Here is a 22500-nt window from a genome sequence, read left to right as displayed (position 1 = left end):
ATCACTCTCCTTCTTGGTCAAATAGCCCTTACACAGCCTGGAGGTGTGTTGGGTCGTGGTCCTGCAAGTCCCAATAAGCACAAACCAGATGGGATGTTTGTTTTACTTTTTCTATTTCACCTTTATTTAACCAGGTAGGCTAGGTGAGAACACCTTTATTTAACCAGGTAGGCTAGGTGAGAACACCTTTATTTAACCAGGTAGGCTAGGTGAGAACACCTTTATTTAACCAGGTAGGCTAGGTGAGAACACCTTTATTTAACCAGGTAGGCTAGGTGAGAACACCTTTATTTAACCAGGTAGGCTAGGTGAGAACACCTTTATTTAACCAGGTAGGCTAGGTGAGAACACCTTTATTTAACCAGGTAGGCTAGGTGAGAACACCTTTATTTAACCAGGTAGGCTAGGTGAGAACACCTTTATTTAACCAGGTAGGCGAGGTGAGAACACCTTTATTTAACCAGGTAGGCGAGGTGAGAACACATTTATTTAACCAGGTAGGCGAGGTGAGAACAAGTTCTCATTTACAACTGCGACCTGGCCAAGATAAAGCAAAGCAGTGCGACACAAACAACAGCACAGAGTTGCACATGGAATAAACAAGCGTACAGTCAATAACACAATAGAAAAAAATTAAGTCTATATACAGTGTGTGCAAATGGTGTGAGGAGGTAAGGCAATAAATAGGCAATGGTAGTGAAGTAATTACAATTTAGCAAATTAACACTGGAGTGTTAATTAGCAGATGATGATGAGCAAGGAGAAATACTGGTGTGCAAAAGAGCAGAAAAGTAAATAAAAACAATATGGGGATGAGGTAGGTAGATTGGATGGGTTATTTATAGCTGCTCAGATAGCTGATGTTTAAAGTTAGTGAGGGAAAAATAAGTCTTTACCTAGCATAGACCTGGAGCCAGTGGGTCTGGCGACGAATAGGTAGCAAGGGCCAGCCGACTAGAGCATACAGGTCGCAGTGGTGGGTTGTATATGGGGCTTTGGTGACAAAACGGACGGCACTGTAATAGACTGCATCCAGTTTGCTGAGTAGAGTGTTGGAGGCTATTTTGTAAATGACATCTCCAAAGTCGAGGATTGGTAGGATAGTCAGTTTTCCGAGGGTATGTTTGGCATCGTGAGTGAAGGAAGCTTTGTTGCGAAATAGGAAGCCAATTCAAGATTTTATTTTGGATTGTAGATGCATAATATGAGGCTGGAAGGAGAGTTTACAGTCTAGCCAGACACCTAGGTATTTGTAGTTGTCCACATATTCTAAGTCAGAACCGTCCAGAGTGGTGATGCTAGTCGTGCGGGCGGGTGCAGGGAGCGAACGGTTGAAAAGCATTCATTTAGTTTTGCTAACGTTTAAGAGCAGTTGGAGGCAATAGAAGGAGTGTTGTGTGGCATTGACGCTCGTTTGGAGATTTGTTAACACAGTGTCCAAAGAAGGGCCAGATGTATACAGAATGGTGTCGTCTGCGTAGAGGTGGATCAGGGAATCACCCGCAGCAAAAGTGACATTGTTGATATATACAGAGAAAAGAGTCAGCCCGAGAATTGAACCCTGTGGTACCTCCATAGAGACTGCCAGAGGTCCGAACAACAGGCCCTCCAATTTGACACACTGAACTCTATCTGAGAAGTAGTTGGCGAACCAGGCGAGGCAGTCATTTGAGAAACCAAGGCTGTTGAATCTGCAGATAAGGATACGGTGATTGACAGACCCAAAATCCTTGGCCAGGTTGATGAAGACTTCTGCACAGTACTGTCTTTTATCGATGGAGGTTATATGATATTGTTCAGCTCGGAAACCGGATTGCAGCGGAGAAGGTATGGTAGGATTCGAAATGGTCAGTGATCTGTTTAGAAAGGCAGGGCAGGATGGATATAGGTCTATAAAATTTTGTGTCTGGAGTGTCACCCACTTTGAAGAGGGGGATGACCGCGGCAGCTTTCCAATCTTTATGGATCTCGGACAATACGTAAGAGAGGTTAAACAGACTTGTAATAGGGGTTGCAACAATGGCGGTAGATAATTTTAGAAAGAGCGGGTCCAGGTTGTCTTGCCCAGCCGATTTGTACGGGTTCAGGTTTTGCAGCTCTTTCAGAACATCTGCTATCTGGATTTGGGTGAAGGAGAAGCTGGGGGGGCTTGGGCACATAGCTGCGGGGGGTGCAGTGCTGTTGGCCGGGGTAGGGGTAGCCAGGAGGAAAGCATGGCCAGCCGTAGAGAAATGCTTATTGAAATTCTCGATTATGGTGGATTTATCGGTGGTGTTACCTAGCCTCAGTGCATTTGACAGCTGGGAGGAGGTGTCGTGGAATATTCTAATCAAGTGAGAGAGACTTATTTCTTCAAAAAATCATCTTGATTTAATATTGATTAATTATTGAAATAATAAAGCTGGTCGATCCCACACTCTGAAGTGTGATGCCGAGAGCTCAATGAGCACAACTGAGCCACAGTCTTTTGTAGTTAAGACATCTGGAATACGTCAAAAGGTTAGGATTTATATGTGAGGAAGGAGTATCCCCCGGCCAGATAGCATTTACTGTGAAGACTGTTCCAATTGTACAGAAACCAGGCCCAGGCCCCTAAGACAAGGTTCCTCCCATCAGCCGTCCAGAAACATCTCCTCCCTGGTACCTCACCGTATACAAGTACCAACTCATTCTATAGAATGCAAGCTGTAGGTTTTATCACCAAGTCATCATAAATCAACCACCAGAAGCCTAACTCAGTCCCACAGAAACAGATGAGAGAGTACTGAGAAACATGATTTGCTACAGTATGAAAACTGTAATTTTTAGATGGCGTATCGCTGCAGAATACTGTGGTAGCCATTCTGGTTAAATGTACCTTTAATTCAAAATAAATCAACGATAGTGTCACCAGCATAGCATTCCCGCATCATCACACCACCTCCTCCATGCTTCACAGTGGAAACCACACATGCGGAGATCATATGTTCACCTACTCTGCGTCTCACAAAGACACGGCAGTTGGAACCAGAAATCTCAAATTTGGACTCATCAGACCACAGGACAGATTTCCACCGGTCTAATGTTAATTTCTTGGCCCAAGCAAGTCTCTTCTTATTATTGGTGTACTTTAGTTGTGTTTTATTTGCATCTATATGACCATGAAGGCCTGATTCATGCAGTCTCCTCTGAACAGATGATGTTGAGATGGGTCTATTACTTGAACTCTGTGAAGCATTTATTTGGGCTGCAATCTGAGGTGCAGTTAACTCTAATGAATTTATCCTCTGCAGCAGAGGTAACTCTGGGCCTTCCTTTCCTGTGGCAGTCCTCATGAGAGCCAGTTTTATCATAGCGCTTTATGGTTTTTGCAACTGCAAAACTGATCTTGGCATAATCTGGACTTGGTCCTTTAACAAATAGGGCGATCTTCTGTATACCACCCCTACCTTGTCCCAACACAGCTGATTGGCTCGAACACATTTAGAAGGAAATAAATTCCACAAATGAACTTTTAACAATTGAAATCCATTCCTGGTGACTTCCTCATGAAGCTGGTTGAGGGAATGCCTAAAGTGTGCAAAGATGTCATCAAGGGTGTATACTTTGAAGAATCTCAAATATAAAATATATTTTGATTTGTTTAACACTTTTTTGGATACTACATTTAAAAAATATATATATTTAACCTTTATTTATACAAGCATTTCTCATTGAGATTGAGAACATCTCTTTTCAAGAGAGACTTGGTCCAATAGCAGCAGGGGGAACAACGTGTCAGACATAACAACTTACATACACTAACACAATATTAAACACAACTATAGACACACATACAGTACAACAATTACATATTACGTTAAAAAACACGAAAGTCTTGATGAAAAAAACAGCTGTCCTAAAGACAATTACACTCTTCTGTGATATATACAATAGATCAAGTGTTTAAACTCCACCAACGGAACTAGATCATCAAATGTTTAAATGTTCAGGAGATAATTCATGATTCCATATGTGTTTAATTTATAGTTTTGATGTAGAAAATAGTAAAAATAACGAAAAACCCTTGAAAGAGTAGGTGTGTCTAAACTATTGACTGGTGCTGTACATTTCAATCCATTAAGACCCACACAGCAAAGCTTGAAATGGTAAGTTGTCCCAGTATCATAATGATACAAAATATTGCATACAATTTCATTGTAATTTGAACAGCAAATACTGTTTTCAGTGTGCTGGAACAGGCATTGATTTGAGGAAAGCTACTGTGTGGTGGTAAGGGGTCTTATATAGAAGTGCATGTGAATATGGGCTTCTTGTGTTCCGACGTGCAGCAAATTAATTCCACTATTTTGGAATATTTCTGCAGAAACACCCCCAGTTACTCTGTGGACAGACCCTCTGTCGTTGTTGTTGATGAGGGAGGGAGGGAGGGAGGGAGGGAGGGAGGGAGGGAGGGAGGGATGGGGAGGAATGGGGGATTTGGGGGGAGTTGTTGCATGTCACCTTCCAGGTCTTTTCCAGCCTTCTGTTATTTTGTAGTTTTTTTATTCATTTTACAGTCAAAAGAATATCCAAGGAATGTGCCAGGAAACCCAACAAGAAAATGTGTAGACAAGGAGGTATGTAAGACAGACAACATGGTGAGAGTGTAAGAGAACGAGAGAGGAGAGAAAATGCCTCCTCTCTAAAGCCAGATATCAGCACCTATCAACCCTCAAATCAAACTGTTGACTGGGAGGAGCCTGGACGTGGGTAACCTGGACGTGTGTGTGTGTGTGTGTGTGTGTGTGTGTGTGTGTGTGTGTGTGTGTGTGTGTGTGTGTGTGTGTGTGTGTGTGTGCGTGCGTGCGTGCGTGCGTGCGTGCGTGCGTGTGTGTGTGTGTGTGTGTGCGTGCGTGTGTGTGTGTGTGTTAAGAAATAAAGGGGAAGTTGTCAAGAATTCCCCCTGTAACATTATGTCCCTAAAGATTGAATGCTTTGCATGTATTTGTCATCAATAGGTTTGATTTGTATATGAAAGCACTGCATTGTATGTATTTTATTTTACACACAACTTAATTGTTTATCAAAAACCAATTCAAACATGACAATGTGGATGGAATTGGTCCAACAAGTCAGTAATTGACCAGGCTAAATCACGACGACAGATCAATTCTCCTGAATGGAAATAACAAGGCTGATTCAATCAGAAGCAGAACTGCCAATTTAAAGTCATGTGACACAAATCAGAGTTAAAGGGGCAATCTGTGTTTGGTACATCAATATTTTCTGATTTAAATCAAATATATTGTAATTTTTTTCTTCTAATCCTGGATTGCCCCTTTAAAGTTATGTAAAACTAAATCAGGGTTGGAATGAGAGGAACTTCAGTCATTTTTTGTGTATTCTCTGATCGAACATAAAGAATTATTGCAAGAATTTGTCAAAGGAGACAAGAAAAGAAATCATTTGAGGCTGTTGATTACATCGTCACACAACAGTCGGGGAATGCATTCCAAATGGCACTCTAGTCCCTACATACTGGACTACAGGGCCAATAGGGTGCCATTTGGGATGCAACAAGTTCTGTTTGGAAATCATAACTCACAACAAGCAAATATTCTCCTGCAGAGAGAAAGATGCATCATCGTGTTGAGATAGATTGGATTAGAGTCATTACATCTCTTGGACTTCATACACACTTTGATAGTACTTTCAATACAGCGAATTAATGGACACAAACCATTGTCAATATACTGTAACTATTATTTGCCTTTTTCTGCGACAACAGTAAGTTCTGTACTTTCATTTCCAGGAGCAACAGGTAAAGTTCATTGTTTTAAATCACAGCAAAAAGGCCACGAATCTCATATTTGCCAAAACACACACACACACACTTTAGTAAACCAATTTAGTTTGAGACAGACGGCGCCCCCCCCCAGGTGTTTCTGAATTAGTCCCAGTAGTAGAATACACACAGAAATATCACTTTAATATTCAACTTGCACTTGGAAACATTTTCAATTATCTTCCTCATGTTTCGTAATGAGGAAATGGTTTATCGTATGTTTGCTATGTTGCTTTTGTGACATATGATTGTGCTGAAGGGGTAACTGTGAATGTGTCTTAAATGGCACCCTATTCCCTATATAGTGCACTACTTTTGATCATGGTCCATAGGGCTCTTGTCAAAAATAGTGCACTATGTAGGGAACAGGGTGATATTTGGGACGTGCTTAGTGTGTTCCATGGCCTCTCAGCATCCTCTTCAACACTAGAGCTGTAATTTTCTAGCTCATTGAAATGGAAAGGGTTGCTGGGACAGTTTAAATTGTATTCTGAAATGTTTCATTTGGAATAACTTTGGTCTTCGTTGAAGTTTGTTATCTAATGCATGGATATACAGCATTGATTATTATGTTGTGCTACAGTCTGTTGAAAGCTTCTCGTGATGCGAACTTCGTTGAACTTCAGCAAGTATGTTAATGAAATAATTGGATCTAATCTGCTCTAGAAGGAGTGAGTGTAAGGATACTCACCATCAAATCAGATCATTCCTTTTACAACACTGGGATTCTAGAATGACATGATAATCCATGCAGTACATTCTAGAATGACATGATAATCCATGCAGTACATTCTAGAATGACATGATAATCCATGCAGTACATTCTAGAATGACATGATAATCCATGCAGTACATTCTAGAATGACATGATAATCCATGCAGTACATTCTAGAGTGACATGATAATCCATGCAGTACATTCTAGAATGACATGATAATCCATGCAGTACATTCTAGAATGACATGATAATCCATGCAGTACATTCTAGAGTGACATGATAATCCATGCAGTACATTCTAGAATGACATGATAATCCATGCAGTACATTCTAGAATGACATGATAATCCATGCAGTACATTCTAGAATGACATGATAATCCATGCAGTACATTCTAGAGTGACATGATAATCCATGCAGTACATTCTAGAATGACATGATAATCCATGCAGTACATTCTAGAATGACATGATAATCCATGCAGTACATTCTAGAGTGACATGATAATCCATGCAGTACATTCTAGAGTGACATGATAGTCCATGTAGTAAATTCTAGAGTGACATGATAATCCATGCAGTACATTCTAGAATGACATGATAATCCATGCAGTACATTCTAGAGTGACATGATAATCCATGCAGTACATTCTAGAGTGACATGATAGTCCATGTACTACATTTCTACAATAGTACAGTTTCTGTCCCTCCTGTTACTTTCTTAGTAATTGTAGAGTAATATGTGTCAGTTGTGTATGATGTTATGGACTCCATTGAAACACCTCTAACAGTTGGACCTTTATATTGGAACAGAGTCATACACCCACCAGGGAGGGATCTGTTGGTACAGTATCTACAAACCCGTAAAATTATAACAGCTATATTGTGAAGCTCCAATCTCTTCATGAACATGGATCCTCAAGAGGTACACTGATTAATTCTGAGGAAGAAGCGTGGCATTCGGCTTGCGATACAATGGTTGTATGATTGTTGCCAAGCAACAATAAGCAGCCGTGATAGGAGCGTGTCACGCCTTTGTCTTGTTTGTCAGCACTCAATTGAATGATTTCAGGTCCAGTTCAGCATCCCTAGACAATGATGTGAGGAGAAAAGTTCAGGTATCATTACAATGAAAATACATAAGGCTACATACTATATACTGAATGAGCCAAACTATACCAACAGAGAGAAGGCTATAAGTATGATGACACCGCTCAACAAGTATAACGACACAAGGCGAGACACCGCTCAACAAGTATAACGACACAAGGGGAGACACCGCTCAACAAGTATAACGACACAAGGCGAGACACCGCTCAACAAGTATAACGACACAAGGCGAGACACCGCTCAACAAGTATAACGACACAAGGCGAGACACCGCTCAACAAGTATAACGACACAAGGCGAGACACCGCTCAACAAGTATAACGACACAAGGCGAGACACCGCTCAACAAGTATAACGACACAAGGCGAGACACCGCTCAACAAGTATAACGACACAAGGCGAGACACCGCTCAACAAGTATAACGACACAAGGCGAGACACCGCTCAACAAGTATAACGACACAAGGCGAGACACAGCTCAACAAGTATAATGACACAAGGCGAGACACCGCTCAACAAGTATAACGACACAAGGGGAGACACCGCTCAACAAGTATAACGACACAAGGCGAGACACCGCTCAACAAGTATAACGACACAAGGCGAGACACCGCTCAACAAGTATAACGACACAAGGCGAGACACCGCTCAACAAGTATAACGACACAAGGCGAGACACCGCTCAACAAGTATAACGACACAAGGCGAGACACCGCTCAACAAGTATAACGACACAAGGCGAGACACCGCTCAACAAGTATAACGACACAAGGCGAGACACCGCTCAACAAGTATAACGACACAAGGCGAGACACCGCTCAACAAGTATAACGACACAAGGCGAGACACCGCTCAACAAGTATAACGACACAAGGCGAGACACCGCTCAACAAGTATAACGACACAAGGCGAGACACCGCTCAACAAGTATAACGACACAAGGCGAGACACCGCTCAACAAGTATAACGACACAAGGCGAGACACCGCTCAACAAGTATAACACACAAGGCGAGACACCGCTCAACAAGTATAACACACAAGGCGATACACCGCTCAACAAGTATAACGACACAAGGCGAGACACCGCTCAACAAGTATAACGACACAAGGCGAGACACCGCTCAACAAGTATAACTTGACACAAGGCGAGACACCGCTCAACAAGTATAACGACACAAGGCGAGACACCGCTCAACAAGTATAACGACACAAGGCGAGACACCGCTCAACAAGTATAACGACACAAGGCGAGACACCGCTCAACAAGTATAACGACACAAGGCGAGACACCGCTCAACAAGTATAACGACACAAGGCGAGACACCGCTCAACAAGTATAACGACACAAGGTGAGACACCGCTCAACAAGTATAACGACACAAGGCGAGACACCGCTCAACAAGTATAACGACACAAGGCGAGACTCCACTCAACAAGTATAACGACACAAGGCGAGACTCCACTCAACAAGTATAACGACACAAGGCGAGACACCGCTCAACAAGTATAACGACACAAGGCGAGACACCGCTCAACAAGTATAACGACACAAGGCGAGACACCGCTCAACAAGTATAACGACACAAGGCGAGACTCCACTCAACAAGTATAACGACACAAGGCGAGACACCGCTCAACAAGTATAACGACACAAGGGGAGACCCCACTCAACAAGTATAACGACACAAGGCGCCACTAAACAAGTAACTATTTGTGAAAGGCAAGAAGTGCGAGTTCCACAATTCTACAATCTCCCTTTTCTGCATCTGGGTCTCGCCTTGTGTCGTTACAAGGCGAGACCCAGATGCAGAAAAGGGAGATTGTAGAATTGTGGAACTCGCACTTCTTGCCTTTCACAAATAGTTGGTTCTCCAGGAGGCGCTGAAGGACTTGTCGAACATGGGGGGGACAGGATTACGTCGAGGGAGACGAACACGAAATGATTTAACATGTCCCGGAGCACATCGTTTACCAGGGCCTGGAAGACAGCCCATTGGTGAGACCAAACGGCATGACCAGGTACTTATAATGTCCACCGGTAGTGTTGAAAGCGGTCTTCCACTCATCTCCTTTGTGTATCCAAATCTGGTGGTAGGCATTCCGAAGGTCCAGCTTGGAAAAGAAAGCAGCCCCCTGGAGAGGTTTGAAAGCCGAGGAGAGGAGTGTTAGGAGTAACGATTTGATCGTTATTTCATTAAGACCCCGGTAGTCAATGCACGGATGCAGGGTCTAGTCCTTTTCCACAAAAAAAACATGCGCCGGCAGGGGAGGCAGAAGGACGAATGCTCCCAGCTTCCAGAGAGTCCTCAATATACTCCTGGTCTTAGTCACCGGGCCGGATAGAGAATATAGCCGACCACAAGGCGATGTGGTGCCTGGGAGAAGGTCAATGGCACAATCGTAGGGACGATACAGGGGAAAAGAAGTAGCTGTGCCTTGCTGAAGACCTCCAAGAGGTCATGGTACCTTGGGGGGACGTCAGAGAAATCCAAGGCTTTGCTTCAGCCCTGAGGAGGATGTCTCGGGAATGCTGAGCCGTTTTAACCTCTCTGGGATATGTGGGACGGTAGCGTCCCACCTCGCCAACAGCCAGTTAAATTGCAGGGTGCCAAATTCAAAACAACAAAAATCTCACAATTAAAATTACTCAAACATACAAGTATTTTACACCATTTTAACGATAAAACTCTCCTTAATCCAGCCACAGTGTCTGATTTCAAAAATGCTTTACAGTGAAAGCATCACCAACGATTATGTTAGGTCACCACCAACTCACAGAAAAACACAGCCATTTTTCCAGCCAAAGAGGGGAGTCACAAAAAGCACAAATAGATTATCCAGAAATCTAGTGGACCCTCATTAGCATATGGTTTGATTGAGTAGAAATCAGCTAATGGCATACCTGAGCAGACAGTATGTTGCTTGAGAACACTGAACACTGCCTTAACATCTGTGACAACAGGGTTGTTACACATCCAGACTTTGGTCACATCCCGTGCCCTCCCAATGAGCCTAGACATCACCTCCCCAACATTCTCAGACCCAGTGTAACCCCTCTTCTCTAGGTAGACTCCCATTAGCTCCTCCCACTCCAGGACAGATTACTTATCTGAGCCATCACCCCTAAAGAAAGGTGGAACACTAACCTCTGACTTCACAACCAGATTCAGTTTGGACGCATCAATAAAAGTTGACCCACATTGCTCAGACAGGGGAAACTGCTGGGGTTGGTGGGATGGGGGGATGGGCAGGAGAAAGACTTGAAGTCCCAGGCTGCAGTAAACTCGCTCTGATAGATTCTCCTATCTTTGAACCAATCTGCTTAATAAGGTCACTAAGCTGACTCGGAGGTGTCCCATTATTACTGGGGATGATGGTACATCAAGAGACAGAGGTGGGATACCCTGTTCAGGTGGAGTAAACAGCCTACCCCTCCCAGTGCTTGTAAACTCAGGACTAGCAAACACTCTACTCCCAGGAGCTGACTGTACAAATGGTGTAAATGCAAGGACACCCCTCCCTCTACCCACACTAAAATCCTCAGCATAACTCATTTTATGAACTTGAGAGTCTTCCATGGCTCAATAGAGCACTAAAATACAATGTAATTTACTGCAGACAAATACAAAACAAATGCAATAAACAAATTCCCTCAAAACATGCAAATAAACACCAATACCCTTATCTAGTGAATATGCTACTTTCACCTTCACTATTTACAGTATACATTCACTTATAGCAAACCATCAACAAGTGCACATGCGCAGATCGCGCATCTCATCTACATGTTCAGCTCCGGTGGTCAGCTTGAGCTGACCAGTTGGCAGGTCGCGGCATCAGTTTGTAGCGTGGTTCGTTCTGCGTTGTGTACGTTTAATTAGGACGCTGCCACAACTGAAGGTCTGCTTGTTGGATTATTCATATTTGCCCTGCACACAAAGAGACAACACACGTTATGTCAACCCTTTGCACAGTCACAGCTCTCAGGCACCCTGCTAGCAGAAGGTCAGGCAAAAGAGAACAACAAGGGGGTATGGAAATACAGATAACCCACGATGGACCAAACCAAAATATACAAAACATTTACAATCACATGTATGTACAATATTGATATGAAAAGGTGTTTGTACACCAAATAAAAACATTAGCTATGCAGCTGTAATTAAATAAAAAAAATACACTGAATTATTATTATTATTATCAAAGTATTAACAACATTATTAACGTCCCTTGACCTGGCCTATTTGAATTGGTCCTTGTGTGCAACTTGGTGGATAATCTAGGGGAACAATATCATACTGCTACATATGCATACTAATAATATGCATATATTAGCATCTGGGACAGAGTAGCAGGCAGTTTACTCTGGGCACCTTAATCATCCAAGCTACTCAATACTGCCCCCCTGTCACCAAGAAGTTAAGGAAATGACAGAACGGACTCCATCCCAGGATTGAACACGTGCTCCAGTCGATAACGGGGATGTGTTTTTGGAGCCAAGAAAATCCCAAAACAGGAACATGGGGGGAAATCAATAATGAGATGCTGTATTGATCAACTGTGATTTCCTGATACCCGCAGATTAACGGGAACAATGCTGTGGGTAACTCTTCCAATGGATCGGCCAACCAGTGCTCGGATGTCCATGGAAACAGAGAGGAGTCACACCCATGTCACACCCTGACCATAGAGAGACAATTTTTATTCTCAATTTTAGTTAAGTCGGGGTGTGACTAGGGGGCTTCAGTTCTTCTCAGAAATGCACACTCTAGTCTGCCACACTACGGGAGTTCTGATGTACCTTCAGAAGTTTTCGGGACGTCTTTCTCCCGGGCACCGGAGTATCGAATACCTTCCTCACCTCCCCAATGAAATATTTCAGGTTATGGCAAATGGCAGATTTTTGCTCCCAGACAGCCATCGCACAGGAGAGCGCCCTTCCGGACATTTGCGTAATTAGATACGCTATCTTCGATCGATCCGAAGGGAATGAAGATGGCCGAAGCTCAAAAATGAGGGAGCATTGGGAAAGAAACGCCTGCCAGGTTCCAGGATCCCCAGCATATCGCTCCGGAGGTGGTAAGTGGGGTTCTCGGGGAGCTGGGGTAGGTTGAACAAACCCACCATTAATAGAGAAGCTACTGAGTGGCTGGGAGGTCTCAGATGTTAACACCTTGAGCCCCAGGTCGTGGTGTTCCGCCAGAAGTCAGAACCCCTCCATCAGGTTTTGAAGTAGCTCATCCTGTCTCTTAATGGTGACTCATCCTGTCTCTTAATGGTGACTCATCATGTCTCTTAATGGTGACTCCTCCTGTATCTTAATGGTGACTCCTCCTGTATCTTAATGGTGACCCCTCCTGTATCTTAATGGTGACTCCTCCTGTCTCTTAATGGTGACTCCTCCTGTCTCTTAATGGTGACTCCTCCTGTCTCTTAATGGTGACTCATCCTGTCTCTTAATGGTGACTCCTCCTGTCTCTTAATGGTGACTCCTCCTGTCTCTTAATGGTGACTCCTCCTGTCTCTTAATGGTGACTCCTCCTGTCTCTTAATGGTGACTCCTCCTGTCTCTTAATGGTGACTCCTCCTGTCTCTTAATGGTGACTCCTCCTGTCTCTTAATGGTGACTCCTCCTGTCTCTGGTGACCCCTCCTGTCTCTTAATGGTGACTCCTCCTGTCTCTTAATGGTGACTCCTCCTGTCTCTTAATGGTGACTCCTCCTGTCTCTTAATGGTGACTCATCCTGTCTCTTAATGGTGACTCCTCCTGTCTCTTAATGGTGACTCCTCCTGTCTCTTAATGGTGACTCCTCCTGTCTCTTAATGGTGACTCCTCCTGTCTCTTAATGGTGACTCCTCCTGTCTCTTAATGGTGACTCCTCCTGTCTCTTAATGGTGACTCCTCCTGTCTCTTAATGGTGACTCCTCCTGTCTCTTAATGGTGACTCCTCCTGTCTCTTAATGGTGACTCCTCCTGTCTCTTAATGGTGACTCATCCTGTCTCTTAATGGTGACTCCTCCTGTCTCTTAATGGTGACTCCTCCTGTCTCTTAATGGTGACTCCTCCTGTCTCTTAATGGTGACTCCTCCTGTCTCTTAATGGTGACTCCTCCTGTCTCTTAATGGTGACTCCTCCTGTCTCTTAATGGTGACTCCTCCTGTCTCAGTCATGGCCGGTTCGTACTATAACGACACAAGGCGAGACCCAGATGCAGACATGGGAGGCAGATGGTTTGAGCTCTGATATCTATTATAGTTCAAGTGGTAGGCAAAAGGCAGGTTGGGGACAGGCAACAGTTCATACCCAGGTCAGAGTCCAAAACGGTGCAGGTCTGCAGGCAGGCACGAGGTCAGGGGCAAACAGAAAGGTCAGGCAGGCGGGCTCAGAGTCAGGACAGGCAAGGGTAAGAACCAGGAGGACCAGAGAAAAGAACAGAGACTGGGAAAAAACAGGAGCTAGGAGAAAACTGCTGGTTGACTTGGCAAACAAGATGAACTGGCACAGACAGGAAACACAGGTATAAATACACAGGGGATAACGGGGAAGATGGGCGACACCTGGAGGGGGGTGGAGACAAACACAAAGACAGGGTGTGACAACACAAACTGTCCATCACGACACACAAAGCATGATATTATTTTCTTTTTGTTCAGAATCTTCAAGCGCCATTGGAGCTATTTTAAGAAAAGCTGCTGAAACTCCTGCTGTATTATTCAGACTGTGCAGTGACCTGCCTATTATAGACAGAGAAAACCTCACCACCCCACTGTGAAGAAAGACCTGTCTGTGTCTTAGCCTAGAATATGAAGAGGAGAGAGATTCATACAGACAGGGATACAGAGTGAAAGAGAGAGAGAGAGAAAGAGAGAACCCAATGAGCACAGACTTCTATTCCACGTTGGTCAACATAATTTATTTGAAAGGAATTGGAAACAACGTTGATTCAACCAGTGTATGCCCAGTGGGAAGGATTCAAACCGATCGAGAAAAAGACAGAGAGAGAGAGATAAAAGGCCTTGGAAAGTGGAGAACTGTACAATACCCTGTCTCTATGTCTCACCAGTACTGGCCAGACAGTCCCAGGGTACAGAGACCACTGTCTCTATGTCTCACCAGTCCTGGCCAGACAGTCCCAGGGTACAGAGACCACTGTCTCTATGTCTCACCAGTCCTGGCCAGACAGTCCCAGGGTACAGAGACCACTGTCTCTATGTCTCACCAGTCCTGGTCAGACAGTCCCAGGGTACAGAGACCACTGTCTCTATGTCTCACCAGTCCTGGCCAGACAGTCCCAGGGTACAGAGACCACTGTCTCTATGTCTCACCAGTCCTGGCCAGACAGTCCCAGGGTACAGAGACCACTGTCTCTATGTCTCACCAGTCCTGGCCAGACAGTCCCAGGGTACAGAGACCACTGTCTCTATGTCTCACCAGTCCTGGCCAGACAGTCCCAGGGTACAGAGACCACTGTCTCTATGTCTCACCAGTCCTGGCCAGACAGTCCCAGGGTACAGAGACCACTGTCTCTATGTCTCACCAGTCCTGGCCAGACAGTCCCAGGGTACAGAGACCACTGTCTCTATGTCTCACCAATCCTGGCCAGACAGTCCCAGGGTGTCTCTACAGAGACCACTGTCTCTATGTCTCACCAGTCCTGGTCAGACAGTCCCAGGGTACAGAGACCACTGTCTCTATGTCTCACCAGTCCTGGCCAGACAGTCCCAGGGACAGAGACCACTGTCTCATGTCTCACCAGTCCTGGTCAGACAGTCCCAGACTGAGACCACTGTCTCTGTCTCACCAGTCCTGGAGAGACAGTCCCAGACCATCACAGAGACCACTGTCTCTATGTCTCACCAGTCCTGGTCAGACAGACCCAGACTAAGAGACCACTGTCTGTCATGTCCCACCAGTCCAGGGCGTCAGACAGACCAGAAAACAGAGACCACTGTCTTATGTCCCACCACTCCTGGTCAGACAGACCCAGACAGGTATGGAGACCACTGTCTCTATGTCTCACCAGTCCTGGCCAGACAGTCCCAGACTCATGAGACCAATGTCTCTAGGTATGGGCCAGTCCTGGTCAGACAATGTCCCAGCCAGGCAGGTATGACCACATGTCTCTAATGTCTCAGGCAGTCCTGGTCAGACAGCCCCAGGCAGGTAGAGGGCTAGACCACTGTCTCTATGTCTCACCAGTCCTGGTCAGACAGTCCCAGGGCTAAGAGACCACTGTCTCTATGTCCCAGGCCAGTCCATGTAGACTGGTCCCAGAGGCAGTGGGCCATGTAGACTGTAATGTCCCAGGCACTGGTATGGGCTAAGGTCTATGTCTCACTAATGTCCCAGGTCAGGCAGCCCCAGGGCACAGGACCACTGTCTCTAATGTCACCAGTCCTGGCCAGACAGTCCCAGGGTCAGAGACCACTGTCTCTATGTCTCACCAGTCCTGGCCAGACAGTCCCAGGCAGGTATGGGCTAAGACCACTGTCTCTAATGTCTCAGTCCTGGCCAGACAGTCTAAGGTCAGAGACCACTGTCTCTATGTCTCAGGCAGTCCTGGTCAGACAGTCCCAGACTACAGAGACCACCAGTCTCTATGTCTCACCAGTCCTGGTCAGACAGTCCCAGGGTACAGAAACCACTGTCTCTATGTCTCATAAGTCCTGGTCAGACAGTCCCAGGGTACAGAGACCACTGTCTCTATGTCTCACCAGTCCTGGTCAGACAGACCCAGACTACAGAGACCACTGTCTGTATGTCCCACCAGTCCTGGTCAGACAGACCCAGACTCAGAGACTGTAATGTCTCTATGTCTCACCAGTCCTGATCAGACAGTCCCAGGCTACAGAGACCACTATCTCTATGTCTCAAGTCCTGATCAGGCAGTCCCAGGGCTACAGAGACCACTATCTCTATGTCTCACCAGTCCTGATCAGACAGTCCCAGGGGTATGGGCAGAGACCACTGTCTCTATGTCTCAGCCAGGCCTGGTCAGACAGTCCCAGGGCAGAGACCACTAGGTCATGTCTCAACAGTCCTGGTCAGGCAGGTCCCATGGGCTAAGAGACCACTGTCTCTATGTCTCAGGCAGGTATGGGACACTGTCTCTATGTCTCCCAGGCAGGTATGGGAACACTGTCTCTATGTCTCACCAGGCAGGTAGGACCCTGTCTCTATGTCCCAGGCAGGTATGGGCAAGGTCATGTCTGTAATGTCCCACCAGGCAGGTAGGACACTGTCTCTATGTCTCACCAGGTATGAGAACACTGTCTCTATGTCTCAGCCAGGCAGGTACCCTGTCTCTAATGTCCCACCAGGCAGGTAGGACACTGTCTCTATGTCTCAGGCAGATGGGCTAAGGTCATGTCTGTATGTCCCAGCCAGGCAGGTATGGGCACTGTCTCTATGTCCCACCAGGTATGGGAACATGTCTGTATGTCTCACCAGGCAGGTAGGACCCTGTCTCTATGTCCCAGGCAGGTATGGGCTAGGTCACTGTCTCTAATGTCCCAGCCAGGCAGGTATGGGCTAAGGTCATGTCTCTAATGTCCCAGGCAGGTATGGGAACACTGTCTCTATGTCTCAGGCAGGTATGGGCTACCCATGTCTGTAATGTCCCAGCCAGGCAGGTATGGACACTGTCTCTATGTCTCAGCCAGATGTATGGACACATGTCTGTAATGTCCCAGGCAGGTATGAGCTACACATGTCTCTATGTCCCAGGCAGGTATGGGCTAAGGTCATGTAGACTGTAATGTCTCAGCCAGGCAGGTATGACAAGGTCATGTCTGTATGTCTCCAGGCAGGTATGGGCACTGTCTGTAATGTCCCAGGCAGGTATGGGCTAGGTCACTGTCTCTATGTCCCAGGCAGGTATGGGCTAGGTCACTGTCTCTATGTCCCACCAGGTATGGGACCCATGTCTGTAATGTCTCACCAGATGAGGTCACTGTCTCTAATGTCCCAGGCAGGTATGGGCACATGTCTCTATGTCCCAGCCAGGCAGGTAGGGCTAAGGTCATGTAAACTGTATGTCCAAGGCAGGTATGGGCTAAGGTCACTGTCTCTATGTCCCAGGCAGGTATGGGCTACTGTCTCTAATGTCTCAGCCAGGCAGGACACTGTCTCTATGTCCCAGGCAGGTATGGGCTAAGGTCACTGTCTCTAATGTCCCAGCCAGGCAGGTACTGACCAGGTCATGTAGTCTGTAATGTCCCAGGCAGGTATGGGCTAAGTCATGTGATTAATGTCCCAGCCATCTCTGTCAGTCATGTAGACTTTAATGAGGCAGGTTTTAAAACATATAGACTGTGATCCATCACAATGGGCTGAAGAAATCTTCTACAAAGGTGTAGACCAAGGATAGTCAGAAGTGGCTGAATTGAGCATGTTTGTCATGCTTCAGTAACTTGCAGTGACCAGGGCGTCATCGAGCGTTGACCATAAAACAGATGACCATCCTTAGTTATTCCACCACTGGCTGTTGCACTGTAATGTCCCAGGCAGGTATGGGCTAAGGTCATGTAGACTGTAATGTCCCAGCCAGGCAGGTATGGGCTAAGGTCATGTAGACTGTAATGTCCCAGGCAGGTATGGGCTAAGGTCATGTAGACTGTAATGTCCCAGCCAGGCAGGTATGGGCTAAGGTCATGTAGACTGTAATGTCCCAGGCAGGTATGGGCTAAGGTCATGTAGACTGTAATGTCCCAGGCAGGTATGGGCTAAGGTCATGTAGACTGTAATGTCCCAGCCAGGCAGGTATGGGCTAAGGTCATGTAGACTGTAATGTCCCAGGCAGGTATGGGCTAAGGTCATGTAGACTGTAATGTCCCAGCCAGGCAGGTATGGGCTAAGGTCATGTAGACTGTAATGTCCCAGGCAGGTATGGGCTAAGGTCATGTCGACTGTAATGTCCCAGCCAGGCAGGTGTAATGTCCCAGCCAGGCAGGTATGGGCTAAGGTCATGTAGACTGTAATGTCCCAGCCAGGCAGGTATGGGCTAAGGTCATGTAGACTGTAATGTCCCAGGGCAGGTATGGGCTAAGGTCATGTAGACTGTAATGTCCCAGGCAGGTATGGGCTAAGGTCATGTAGACTGTAATGTCCCAGCCAGGCAGGTATGGGCTAAGGTCATGTAGACTGTAATGTCCCAGGCAGGTATGGGCTAAGGTCATGTAGACTGTAATGTCCCAGCCAGGCAGGTATGGGCTAAGGTCATGTAGACTGTAATGTCCCAGCCAGGCAGGTATGGGCTAAGGTCATGTAGACTGTAATGTCCCAGGCAGGTATGGGCTAAGGTCATGTAGACTGTAATGTCCCAGGCAGGTATGGGCTAAGGTCATGTAGACTGTAATGTCCCAGCCAGGCAGGTATGGGCTAAGGTCATGTAGACTGTAATGTCCCAGCCAGGCAGGTATGGGCTAAGGTCATGTAGACTGTAATGTCCCAGGGCAGGTATGGGCTAAGGTCATGTAGACTGTAATGTCCCAGCCAGGCAGGTATGGGCTAAGGTCATGTAGACTGTAATGTCCCAGCCAGGGCAGGTATGGGCTAAGGTCATGTAGACTGTAATGTCCCAGGCAGGTATGGGCTAAGGTCATGTAGACTGTAATGTCCCAGCCAGGCAGGTATGGGCTAAGGTCATGTAGACTGTAATGTCCCAGCCAGGCAGGTATGGGCTAAGGTCATGTAGACTGTAATGTCCCAGCCAGGCAGGTATGGGCTAAGGTCATGTAGACTGTAATGTCCCAGGCAGGTATGGGCTAAGGTCATGTAGACTGTAATGTCCCAGCCAGGCAGGTATGGGCTAAGGTCATGTAGACTGTAATGTCCCAGCCAGGCAGGTATGGGCTAAGGTCATGTAGACTGTAATGTCCCAGGCAGGTATGGGCTAAGGTCATGTAGACTGTAATGTCCCAGCCAGGCAGGTATGGGCTAAGGTCATGTAGACTGTAATGTCCCAGCCAGGCAGGTATGGGCTAAGGTCATGTAGACTGTAATGTCCCAGGCAGGTATGGGCTAAGGTCATGTAGACTGTAATGTCCCAGCCAGGCAGGTATGGGCTAAGGTCATGTAGACTGTAATGTCCCAGCCAGGCAGGTATGGGCTAAGGTCATGTAGACTGTAATGTCCCAGCCAGGCAGGTATGGGCTAAGGTCATGTAGACTGTAATGTCCCAGCCAGGCAGGTATGGGCTAAGGTCATGTAGACTGTAATGTCCCAGCCAGGCAGGTATGGGCTAAGGTCATGTAGACTGTAATGTCCCAGCCAGGCAGGTATGGGCTAAGGTCATGTAGACTGTAATGTCCCAGCCAGGCAGGTATGGGCTAAGGTCATGTAGACTGTAATGTCCCAGGGCAGGTATGGGCTAAGGTCATGTAGACTGTAATGTCCCAGCCAGGCAGGTATGGGCTAAGGTCATGTAGACTGTAATGTCCCAGCCAGGCAGGTATGGGCTAAGGTCATGTAGACTGTAATGTCCCAGCCAGGCAGGTATGGGCTAAGGTCATGTAGACTGTAATGTCCCAGCCAGGCAGGTATGGGCTAAGGTCATGTAGACTGTAATGTCCCAGCCAGGTATGGGCTAAGGTCATGTAGACTGTAATGTCCCAGCCAGGCAGGTATGGGCTAAGGTCATGTAGACTGTAATGTCCCAGCCAGGCAGGTATGGGCTAAGGTCATGTAGACTGTAATGTCCCAGGCAGGTATGGGCTAAGGTCATGTAGACTGTAATGTCCCAGCCAGGCAGGTATGGGCTAAGGTCATGTAGACTGTAATGTCCCAGCCAGGCAGGTATGGGCTAAGGTCATGTAGACTGTAATGTCCCAGCCAGGCAGGTATGGGCTAAGGTCATGTAGACTGTAATGTCCCAGCCAGGCAGGTATGGGCTAAGGTCATGTAGACTGTAATGTCCCAGCCAGGCAGGTATGGGCTAAGGTCATGTAGACTGTAATGTCCCAGCCAGGCAGGTATGGGCTAAGGTCATGTAGACTGTAATGTCCCAGCCAGGCAGGTATGGGCTAAGGTCATGTAGACTGTAATGTCCCAGCCAGGCAGGTATGGGCTAAGGTCATGTAGACTGTAATGTCCCAGGCAGGTATGGGCTAAGGTCATGTAGACTGTAATGTCCCAGCCAGGCAGGTATGGGCTTAGGTCATGTAGACTGTAATGTCCCAGCCAGGCAGGTATGGGCTAAGGTCATGTAGACTGTGATGTCCCGGCCAGGCATCAGTAGCCATACATTAGTATTAATATTAATTATATATAGCCTCAGAGAGAGAGAGTGATAGAGCCCTCTCATCTTCTCTCTCCCTGTCAGAGTTCCTGAACCGAGGAGAGGTTTAATGAGGGGCAGAGACAACTATCCATAGCGTCATTCAACTTTTCTGTTCCCTGCTCGACCGACCGATGGGCGGGTGGATGGACGGACGGACGGACAGACAGACAGACAGGTTGACTTTGCGATTTCAGACAGACAGACAGACAGGTTGACTTTGCTTCGTGATTTCAGACAGACAGACAGACAGACAGACAGACAGACAGACAGACAGACAGACAGACAGGTTGACTTTTCTTTGTGATTTCAGACAGACCCTGATGAGGGTTACTCTGAGAAAGACTTGAACTTTAACAGACATCTATTAAGAGTCAAGGCGCCTTTTGATGAGGTCATCACTGTGATTGTGTGAGTATAATCAGGAAGTTTAAACCTATGTTATTTGCATATCCTCTGGTGCTGTGTTCATCTCCAATGACAACTCATTCCCCTATATGGTGCTCTGCCACTAGCTGTTTATGTCCTTATTATAACGTTGCCGTTAAATGCAGTTCCTACGTGAGTAGCCAGCAGTGCAGGTGAGCTCTGAAATAGATCTGCCATGGACTTAACTGTTCTCCAGACGGTGTCAGAGATGACTGAGAGGCATACAGGGCACATTAGCCTCTCTGCCCTTTGAGTTTAACCTCCTTCATCAGACAGGTTGAGACAAGTGGAGAGAAAAATCATTTTCAAGTCCTGTTCTTGATTGTCGGGCCACTCGACTGCCATTCCCATGCAGGTGCTCTGACTGACAGCTCGGCCTTGTAACAGTGCTGCCATTCTCTAGCTGATTGCTGTTAAAGGCCTCAAACCTGTCACTAGATTATACCAGTCACACAGAGAGAGAAATGGAGAGAGAGAGAGAGAGAGAGAGAGAGAAGGAGAGAGAGAGGGAGTGAAGGAGAGAGGGAGTGAAGGAGAGAGCGAGAGGGAGTGAAGGAGAGAGAGAGAGAGAGAAGGAGAGAGAGAAGGAGTGAATGAGAGAGAGAGGGAGTGAAGGAGAGAGAGAGAGGGAGTGAAGGAGTGAGAGATGGAGTGAAGGAGAGAGCGAGAGGGAGTGAAGGAGAGAGAGAGAGGGAGTGAAGGAGAAAGAGAGGGAGTGAAGGAGAGAGGGAGTGAAGGAGAGAGAGAGAGGGAGTGAAGGAGAACGAGAGGGAGGGAAGGAGAACGAGGGAGTGAAGGAGAGAGAGAGGGAGTGAAGGAGAGAGCGAGAGGGAGTGAAGGAGAACGAGAGGGAGTGAAGGAGAGAGAGAGGGAGTGAAGGAGAGAGAGAGGGAGTGAAGGAGAGAGAGAGAGGGAAGGAGAGAGGGAGTGAATGAGAGAGAGAGAGGGAGTGAAGGATAGAGTGAGAGGGAGTGAAGGAGAAAGAGAGGGAGTGAAGGGGAGAGAGAGGGGGTGAAGGACAGAGAGAGAGGGAGTGAAGGAGAAAGAGAGGGAGTGAAGGAGAGAGAGAGAGGGAGTGAAGAAGAAAGAGAGGGAGTGAAGGAGAAAGAGAGGGAGTGAAGGAGAAAGAGAGGGAGTGAAGGAGGGAGAGATGGAGTGAA

The 22500-nt window shown here is 46.6% G+C and overlaps 1 protein-coding gene across 4 annotated transcripts in view; it reads left to right on the top strand.

The window, feature by feature from the left end:
• LOC118380696 (neuroligin-3-like) overlaps positions 1–22500 on the top strand; it is a 470695-nt gene that overhangs the window by 132661 nt on the left and 315534 nt on the right. Inside the window, exon 3 of one of the 4 annotated variants that reach the window (XM_052516122.1) lies at positions 4539–4598. The exons of the other annotated variants lie outside the window; for them this stretch is intronic. Within the exon in view, the coding sequence (XP_052372082.1) occupies positions 4539–4598 (60 nt within the window). The remainder of the gene's footprint in view (positions 1–4538; positions 4599–22500) is intronic. 4 annotated transcript variants of the gene reach the window in all.

This window comes from Oncorhynchus keta, chromosome 4, assembly GCF_023373465.1.
Source record: "Oncorhynchus keta strain PuntledgeMale-10-30-2019 chromosome 4, Oket_V2, whole genome shotgun sequence".
NCBI lineage: Eukaryota > Metazoa > Chordata > Actinopteri > Salmoniformes > Salmonidae > Oncorhynchus > Oncorhynchus keta.
Note: the sequence above shows the minus strand (reverse complement) of the source record. Positions and strands in the feature narration are given on the sequence as shown.